Source organism: Narcine bancroftii, chromosome 5, assembly GCF_036971445.1.
Source record: "Narcine bancroftii isolate sNarBan1 chromosome 5, sNarBan1.hap1, whole genome shotgun sequence".
NCBI classification, from domain to species: Eukaryota; Metazoa; Chordata; class Chondrichthyes; order Torpediniformes; family Narcinidae; genus Narcine; species Narcine bancroftii.
The window spans coordinates 208,400,738-208,409,785 of NC_091473.1; the positions used below are offsets into that span (position 1 = coordinate 208,400,738).

At 52.4% G+C, this 9,048-nt stretch overlaps 1 protein-coding gene across 2 annotated transcripts; it reads left to right on the forward strand.

Annotated features, from left to right (window-relative positions):
- Positions 1-1,134: 1,134 nt before the first annotated feature.
- LOC138764671 (thiamine-triphosphatase-like) lies at positions 1,135-8,289 on the forward strand. 2 transcript variants are annotated; one of them, XM_069940887.1, is made up of 3 exons: positions 1,135-1,355; positions 3,008-3,540; positions 7,586-8,289. In XM_069940887.1, exons 2-3 carry the CDS (start codon positions 3,027-3,029, stop codon positions 7,684-7,686), a joined length of 615 nt encoding a protein of 204 aa, XP_069796988.1. In that variant the 5' UTR covers positions 1,135-1,355; positions 3,008-3,026; the 3' UTR covers positions 7,687-8,289. The 2 variants fall into 2 exon arrangements, with proteins under 2 accessions (XP_069796988.1, XP_069796987.1); XM_069940886.1 differs by having other exon boundaries at positions 1,135-1,319.
- Positions 8,290-9,048: the final 759 nt, after the last annotated feature.

Sequence of the window (9,048 nt, forward strand, 5' to 3'; positions counted from 1 at the left end):
ACAGCCTTTCGTTCATCAGCTTTCCTGGTAACTTCCTCAAAAAACTTTGTAAGATTGGTTAAACGTGACCTACTACACACAAAGCATGACCCTGTCATTTCAGGATCACTCCAGTGAACCTTCTCTGCACCCTCTCTATTGACAACTCATCCTTTCTCAGAAGATCACTGGGCTCTCCCTTTCCTCTATTGATGATGGATTGAGGATCCTTTCCACCCATTACACCACCATCAGAAAAGAGGAACAGAAGCATCAAAATCAGGCCAGCCAAGCTGGGAAACAGCATCACGGTGCAAACTTCCATATTATAATCATCTTATAATATTACTATAAAAAATAAAAATAATAGTGCACGAAAAGTAAGGCAGTGTCTTTGGTTCTTTGTTCAGGAATCTGATGGCAGCAGGGAAGAAACTGTCCTTGTGCCGCTGAGTGTTCGTCGTTATTATCCCAATGATGAGGAGGTTGAGAGAAGAGAGGGAGAGTTGGTGATGAGGGGAGGAGAGGGAGAGGGAGGGATAGAAGGGGAAGGAGGAGGATATAAGGGGAGGGAGAGGGTGGAGAGAATGGACGGAAGGGGATAGAGAGGAGGGGAGAGGTGGAGGTAGGGGGATAGTGGGGGAGGGAAGAGGTGGAGGGGATAATGCAGGGGATGGAGGAGGATAGAATGGAGGAGAGAGGTGGCGGGGATAGAGGGGGAGAGGTGGGTGATTGAGGGAGGGGATAGAGGGAGAGGGGATGGAGGGAAGGGGATAGTAGGGTGGAGGGGAGGGAGAGGGATGGAGGGAGGAGGATAGAGGGCAGTGGTGATGTGGAGGATAGAGGGGAGTAGTGATGTGGAGGGGATGAAGGGAGGAGGATAGAGGGGAGGGAATGGAGGGAGAAGGATAGGGAGGGGTGAAGGGGATGCAGGGAGGAGGATAGAGGGGAGGGGCGAGGAGATGGAAGGAGGGGGATAGAAGGAAGGGGAGAGGTGGAGGGGATGGAAGGAGTGGAGAGGGAAGGGGCAGAAGAAGGAGAGAGTTGAGAGAGGGAGTTAACTGTCGGCCTACAACTAACGGCAGGCAAAGCGCTACTTGCGCAGGCGCATGAGTGGCAACCTAAACGATGACAGCACAAAGTCCGGCTCAGAAAAGCTCCAGAGTGCAGGCGCAGATATCGTGGGAGAGCAGCATCTTGCCAACACATCCCGGCAGTCGGCGGCGAAACGTCACAGCGCAGAATCTTCCCCACTGAACTACAACTCCCGGCATGTATCACGCTCAATGACGGAAATGAACGACGCGTGATCTGCAGCTCCCGGATGGAACCGATCGCCGGTTAGTGCGTTGACCTGCAGCTGGTCCCGGAGCCAGGTTGGGGACTGGGAATAGGGAGACGGGGACACGGGAACAGAGGGGGACGGGGTTGTCGGGGGACATAGGTAGGGGTCGGGGGAATGGGAATGAGGACGGGGAACACGGGGATGGGAACAGGGGGACACGGGGTCGGGGACGAGGGGACACGGGTATGGGGATGGGACAAGGGGGACGGGGTTGTCGGGGTCGGAGGGATATAGGTATTGGGATGTAGGGGTCGGGGGGATGGGAACAGGGGGACACGGGGTCGGGGACGGGGGACACGGGTATGGGGATGGGACAAGGGGGACGGGGTTGTCGGGTTCGGAGGGACATAGGTATTGGGATGTAAGGGTCGGGGGAATGGGGATGGGAACAGGGGGACGGGGGTGTCGGGGACGGGTGAATGGGGACATGGGGTTGGGGAGGGAACAGAGGTATGTGGATGTTGGGGTCGGGGGGATGGGAACAGGGCGATTGGGTTGCAGACGCCCCCATTATCAAGCCGCTAGGCAAAGCGTGGGGATGAGGTGCAGGGGAAGAGGAGCTGGTCACTTGGCTCTGCCCGAGAGAGATGCGATAGAGAGAGCGATTCAATATGGCTTTATTGCCAAAAAATTGTACCGAACAGCAAAGAAATAGAAGCAAGTGGGGGGCCCTTCAGAGTTACGAAGTGTCCATGGATTCGCCTCCAGCACTCCTGCAGCCTCCTGTTTGATACATCGGCAGCCCAATGATCAACATGTCTTCAGTGTCCGAGCCCTTCTTGCCCTCAGCACCTGCTGGAATCCTGGATACCATGAGCCATGAGCCTCTCTCCAACCAGCACATACAGGTTCCCCCCACCCCCCAACTGCAATTCACCAGCAGGCTTTGTGTGGGCCCCTTCGTCACTGAGCCCCTCACTCATCTGCTCCTGTGGTCATCTTCTCTGCTTCTCCTCAACAGGGGGGGGGGGGGTGGGGGGGCGCATGTATCCCCTGTTTCTTGTGCCCTGCGCCTGCCTGCTTCTGCAACCTTCATGACTGAGCACTGCCAACTTGTGCCCAGACCAGTGGTTGGAGGATTTTAGTTTTAAAATGTTGCCTCCTTTAATAGGGCCACTTAATGCCTGAACAGAGCCACCTGCATCAGGACCAGGCAGATGGACCCTTCAGACCAGTGGCTTGTCTGTGCTCTCTACTCCAGCACACCTGCCATTACAGCAGCTCCAGCAGCATGAGGTGGTGGGGTGGGGGCAATAGAGTATGAAATGAAGGAGGGATTTGAGAGGAGGCTGCTGAGAGGAAGGGAGGCAGAGCACAGAGGAGTGAGATCTATTTGACTATAACTCCCCTCTCCCTCCTCCTCAACCCCATCTCTCTTCCCTCCCCTTGCTCATGCCCCCTCCACCTCCATGACCTCTGCAACTCCCCTCCTCACACTCCTCTCTCCCATCCTGCCCTCCTCTCCCATCACCCTCTCCTCTCCTACCTTATTTCCCTCTTCCCCACCCCTCTCCCCAAACACTCTCTTCCTATCCACCATGCCTCTTTCCACCACCACTCTCTCTAACCCCTTACCACAACCCCCCTCTCTCCCCACCACTCATCCCTATCCACCATCCCTCTCTCTAACCCCACACACCCCTCTCTCCACCTCCCACCTCTCTCTACACCCCTCTCCTACAGCTCAAGCCTGCTGACTACGATGCCAATTGAGGTGGAGCGGAAGTTCCTCATCCGGGAGGATATAGAGTCTCGGCTGCAGGCAATGGACGGGCAGTGCCAGGGTACCACATCCTTCCTGGACCGGTACTATGACACCCTGGACTACCAGCTGACCACCTCTGACTACTGGCTGCGCAGCCGGGAGGGGCACTGGCAGCTCAAGAGCCCCTTCTGCATGGGACAGCACTCCTGCAATGCCACCCGCTACCAAGAGACCGACAATGAGGCCCAGATCCTACCCCTCCTCCTTCCCCTGATCCCTCAGACCCGGCACCAGAGCCTAGCCCAGCTTGTGGGGAGCGAGGACCCAATTCTGAGGGAGTTCGCCTCCATACGCACAGAGAGGACCACCTACCGCTTTCCTGGGGGTCTCCGGGTCGATCTGGACCAGGCTGGGTTTGGGTACCAGCTTGGCGAGATGGAGGTGGTGGTGGGAAGACAAGAGGATATTCCCTCTGCCCTGGCCCAGATTGAGGAGCTGGCCCAGAATCTGGGTGGGTGTGGTGGTGGTGAGGGGGGTTACAGACAGGGGATGGTGTGGTGGCCAGAAGAGAGATAGGGAAGGGTGGAGAGGGCTAGAGGGAATTAGGTGTAGAGACAGGAGGGGGTTACAGAGATGGAGCGGTGTACGGACCTGGGGTGGGGGGGGTAGGGAACAGGAGGGTGAGGAGTTACAGAGACAGGAAGGGGTATGTGGACAGGAGGGTGGAGGTTATAGAGACAAGGGATGTGGGGGGCAAGAGAGAATTGGAGTGGTTGTAGGGATTGGAGGGGGTTACAGAGACAGGGCGGAGTGTGGGGTCCAGAGGGGGGCGTTACAGAGTCAGGGAGTGGTGTAGGGGAGTGGAGGGGGGGTTTACAGAGACAGGGAGGGCTGTGGAGGTCTGTGGCCAGCTACAGAGACAGGGAGGGGTGTAAAGGACAGGAGGGGTGGGTTACAGAGATGGAGAGGTAAGGGGGGGTGGCCAGAGGAGGATTATATAACCATATACAGCACAGAACAGGCCAGTTTGGCCCTACTAATCCATGCCGGAACAAATCCCCACCCTCCTTGTCCCACTGACCAGCACCTGGTCCATACCCCTCCAATCCTCTCCCCTCCATGTAATTATCCAGTCTTTCCTTAAATGTAAATAACGTCCTTGCTTCAACCACCTCTGCCGGAAGCTTATTCCATAAGAAATTTCCCCTCATGTTCCCCTTATAATTTTCCCCCTGCAATCTCAAACCATGGCCTCTGGTTTGAATATCCCCCACTCTTAATTGAAAAAGCCTATCCACGTTGACTCTCTCTGTCCCTTTTAAAATCTTGAACACCTCCATCAAATCCCCCCTCAATCTTCTACGCTCCAGAGAAAAAAGCCCCAAGCTGCTGAACCTTTCTCTGTAACTCAAACCCTGACATCCTGTCAATATTCTCGTGAACCTTCTCTGCACTCTCTCTATTTTGTTTATATCCTTCCTATAATTTGGTGACCAAAACTGCACACAGTATTCCAAACTTGGCCTCACCAATGCTTTGTACAATTTCATCATAACATCCCAACTCTTGAATTCAATACTCCGATTTATGAAGGCCAACATTCCAAATGCCTCTTCACCACTCTATCTACCTGAGTATCAACTTTGAGGGTACTATTTACCATAACTCCTAAATGCCTTTGTTGCTCTGCACTCCTCAATTGTCTACCATTCAATGTATATGACCTATTTAGATTTGCCTTTCCAAAATGCAACACTTCACACTTATCCATATTAAATTCCATCAGCCATTTCTCAGCCCACTCCTCTAGCTTTCCTATATCTCTTTTTAAGCTACGGTAATCTTCCTCACTGTCCACATACCACCAATCTTTGAATCATCTGCAAACTTACTTATCCAATTCACCACCCCTTCTTCCAGGTCGTTAATATATATAACAAACAATAGTGGACCCAGGACCGATCCCTGAGGAACTCCACTTGTCACCGGCCTCCAATTTGACAAACAATTTTCTACCAGTACTCTCTAACACCATCCATCCAACCATTGCTGAATCCATTTCACTACCTCCTTATTTATACCTAATGCCTCCACCTTTTTTCCTAACCTCCTGTGGGGAACTTTGTCAAAAGCTTTACTAAAGTCTAAATAGACAACCTCCACAGCCTTCCCTTCATCAATCTTTTTTGTAACCCCCTCGAAAAACTCTATAAGGTTTGTTAAGCATGATTATAGAGACAGGGAGGGGATATAGGGGGCCAGAGGAGGTTACAGAGACAGAGGGCTGTGGGGACAGGAGGGGGGGTTACAGAGACATGGAGGGGTGTGGGGGGGATTAGAGAGAGAGAGGGAGGGGGATTAGAGAGAGAGAGGGAGGGGGATTAGAGAGAGAGGGAGGGGGATTAGAGAGAGGGAGAGGGATTAGAGAGAGGGAGAGGGATTAGAGAGAGGGAGGGGGATTAGAGAGAGAGGGAGGGGGATTAGAGAGAGAGGGAGGGGGATGAGATAGGGAGGGGGATGAGAGAGGGAGGGGGATGAGAGAGGGAGGGGGATGAGAGAGGGGGGGAGGGGGAGTAGAGAGAGAGGGAGGGGGATTAGAGAGAGAGGGGGAGGGGATTAGAGAGAGAGGGGGAGGGGATTAGAGAGAGAGGGGGAGGGGGAGTAGAGAGAGGGGGAGTAGAGAGAGGGAGGGGGAGTAGAGAGAGGGAGGGGGAGTAGAGAGAGAGGGAGGGGGATTAGAGAGAGAGGGAGGGGGATTAGAGAGAGAGGGAGGGGGATTAGAGAGAGAGGGAGGGGGATTAGAGAGAGAGGGAGGGGGATTAGAGAGAGGGAGGGGGATTAGAGAGAGGGAGGGGGATTAGAGAGAGGGAGGGAGGGGGATTAGAGAGAGGGGGGGAGGGGGATTAGAGAGAGGGGGAGGGGGATTAGAGAGAGGGGGGGAGGGGGATTAGAGAGAGGGGGAGGTGGATTAGAGAGGGAGGCAGGGGGATGGGGGGGCCAGAGGTGGATTATAGAGACAGGGAGGGGGTATGGGGGGGGGGGGTCAGAGAAGGTTACAGAGACAGAGGGCTGTGGGAACAGGAGGGGGGTGGGTGTGGGGGCCGGAGGGGATTGCAGAAACTGGGAGGGGTGTAGGAGACCGGAGGGGGTTGCAGAGACAGAGAGGGGTGTGGAGACTGGAGGGGCTTACAGAGATGGGTGAGTTGAGGGGATGGAAGTGAATTAAGGAGACAAGGAGGGTGTAGGGGTCTGTGGGGATGTAAAGAGACAGGGAGGGGTGTGGGGACTGGAGTGGGTTGCAGAGACAGGGAGGGATGTGGGGACCGGAGGGAGTTACAGAGACATGGAGGGATGTGGGGACCGGAGGGAGTTACAGAGACAGGAAGGGTTGTAGGTGACTGGAGGGGGTTTCAAAACCCTTTTCAATCCCACTCAATTGGCTGCTTAGTGTCCTGGGATAGGAATGGGGATTTGGCTTTTCACTCTTGACCACTCCTAAGTGGGACACAGAACCCTTTCACACTTGCAAGGAGCCATCCCCAGGGTTTGGATTGTTTGACCTACTGGTGATGTCACGACGCTCACCGATGGTGGACCTCCCCTAAATCCTGATCAATCTTTTATGATCTTCTACTTGAACAAAATTAATCATGCCTAATTATAACATAATTAAGCTTCATGTTGAGCACAGTATGAGCCCTTCAGCTCCTGTTGTTGTGCTAACCTATATAAACCTTTAAACTGAACTGTAGGAAAGTGAGAGCAATAGTGGACAATTTTTAACCAGGGTGGGAAAGTTGGTAGCGCTATTACGTATAATTTATAAATTCCCGGAGGGGGGGGGGGGGGGGTGTGATGGTAGACCTGCCCCCTCAGAATCCCATGCAGTTGTACGTTCGGCTGCATTCATGGAGAGGTTTCTCTGCTGCATGGTATTCTGGGAAGTCAGGTCCGTCATTGCTTTTTCCCAGTCTTTATAAATTTCACACTACAGTGCTACCAACTTTTCCACTCTGATTAAAAATTGTCCACTATTGCTATTTAGTCCCTCTCTATCTCTCTCCTGCTGGGACTTTCCCACAGCAAAGTTTATACGTTCATTTTAAATCTTCCTTCATGTTCCTGCACTCACGTAAACACATGGGTCATTTCAGTCCCACAATGCAATGACCAGTTTCACACTTGCCTGATTTCAACGCCGGTGTCTGCAGACGCCAGGGTTTGATGGTCGAGGCCATCAATCCCTGATGTGAAATGATGTCATCTGACGCTGCTGTTGAGGTGATTTTACTTTCACGCAAAGCGCTTTCAAGGCTGAATGGTGATTAATTCCTGGGACCACTTGCAAATGTGAAAGGGGAGGGGTGTCGGGGACTGGAGGGGGTTACAGAGATCAGGAGGGGTGTAAGAGGCCAGAAGGGGTTACAAAGACAGGGAAGGGTGTAGGGGACCAGACGGGGTTACAAAGACAGGGAGGGGTGTGGAGAGTGGACCAAGTTGTATTTAAGGTCCTGTACACCATCACTCTTCTCCCTTGTTTGCCTCTCTTCCCCCAGGGCTTGGAGAAGCAGACACTGTTCCTGGAAAGATGCACGTCTTCTTGCAGAAATTTCACCCACTGCTCTTCCAGAAACTTCTGGGGGCCGGAATCTTGTAGAGGGATGGGAGTGTGAGACCAGGGACCATCAGTCGAACCTGCACACAGCAAGATTCCCAACAGTGAAAGGGGAGACGGTGGTGGAAGCTCCGAAAGTGCCCCTCTGTCTTTGGGAATGGAGTTTGGAAAATCACAGGAATCACTTTGGATGGGGAGGCCTGCCCTGCCGTGACAGGCCAGGACTGTTTCTGTGGCCCCCACATTGGGTTCCTCAGTGTCGGCAGATAAGTGAAATAAAGTCCGCCATTCATCAGAAGTAGGAGGCTGTAACACTTGAGATCATGTTTCCTCACCACCCATCCCCCCCTAATTACACGCTATTTCCTCTCTCCCTTCCCTTCTCCTCCCCTCCCCTGCTACCCCCTTCTCCCTCCACATCTCTCCCCTGATTTCAGTTTATTGTCGGAGTACATACATGACAGCACATACAACCCTGAGATTCCTTTTCCCTGCAAGTGCGACTGAATTACCACTAACTGGTAGTTTAAAATATAAACTGTACACTGTGTAAACTAATAAAGAACTGTAAACAGATAATGAATGTAAACTGCAATACAGAGCGAACAAATAAAATCAATAAAGTGGGCAAGAGTCCTTAATTAATTCCTGATTTGAGTTTGTTGCCGAGGAGTCTGATGGTGGAGGGGGAGCAGCTGTTCCCGAACCTGCGAGTCTTGTGACACCTGTACCTCTTTCCTGATGGCAGTAGCAAGAACAGAGCTTGTGTGGGTGATGAGGTGGTGAGGCTCTTTGATGATTGTTGCTGCTCTCTGACGGCAGCGTTCCCTGTAGATGCTCTTGATAGAGGGGAGGGTTTTGCCTGTGATGTCCTGGGCTGTGTCCACTACCTTTAGGAGGGCTTTACACTCAAGGGTACTGGTGGACCCCACACCAGACCATTATGCAGCCAGTCAGCACACTTTCCACCACACATCTGTAGAGATTAGCCAGGGTTTCTGGTTTCGTCCCCAACCTCCGCAAACTCCTGAGGAGGTAGAGGCGCTGACGTGCTTTCTTCACAATGCCATCGGTGTGTTGGGTCCAGGAAAGATCCTCCAAGATGGTGACTCACAAGAACTTAAATTTGGCCATCTTTACCACGTCTCTTCCCCCAATGATCACTGGATTGTAAACCTCTGGCTTTCCTGGTCAACAATCAGCTCACTTAGGTAGTTCGGTGACTTGGTTAGATATTGAATTGGAGAAATTAGAAGGGATCATTTTATTTATAAATGGATGAGTAAATCTGTTAATAATTATATATCTCCGGTTTTGTTTCATTTGATAAGTAGGAGGCTACTAAAATTATAGGAATGCCAGGTGGATTATTCAGATATACTCCTTTGTTGCAAAATAAGAGTT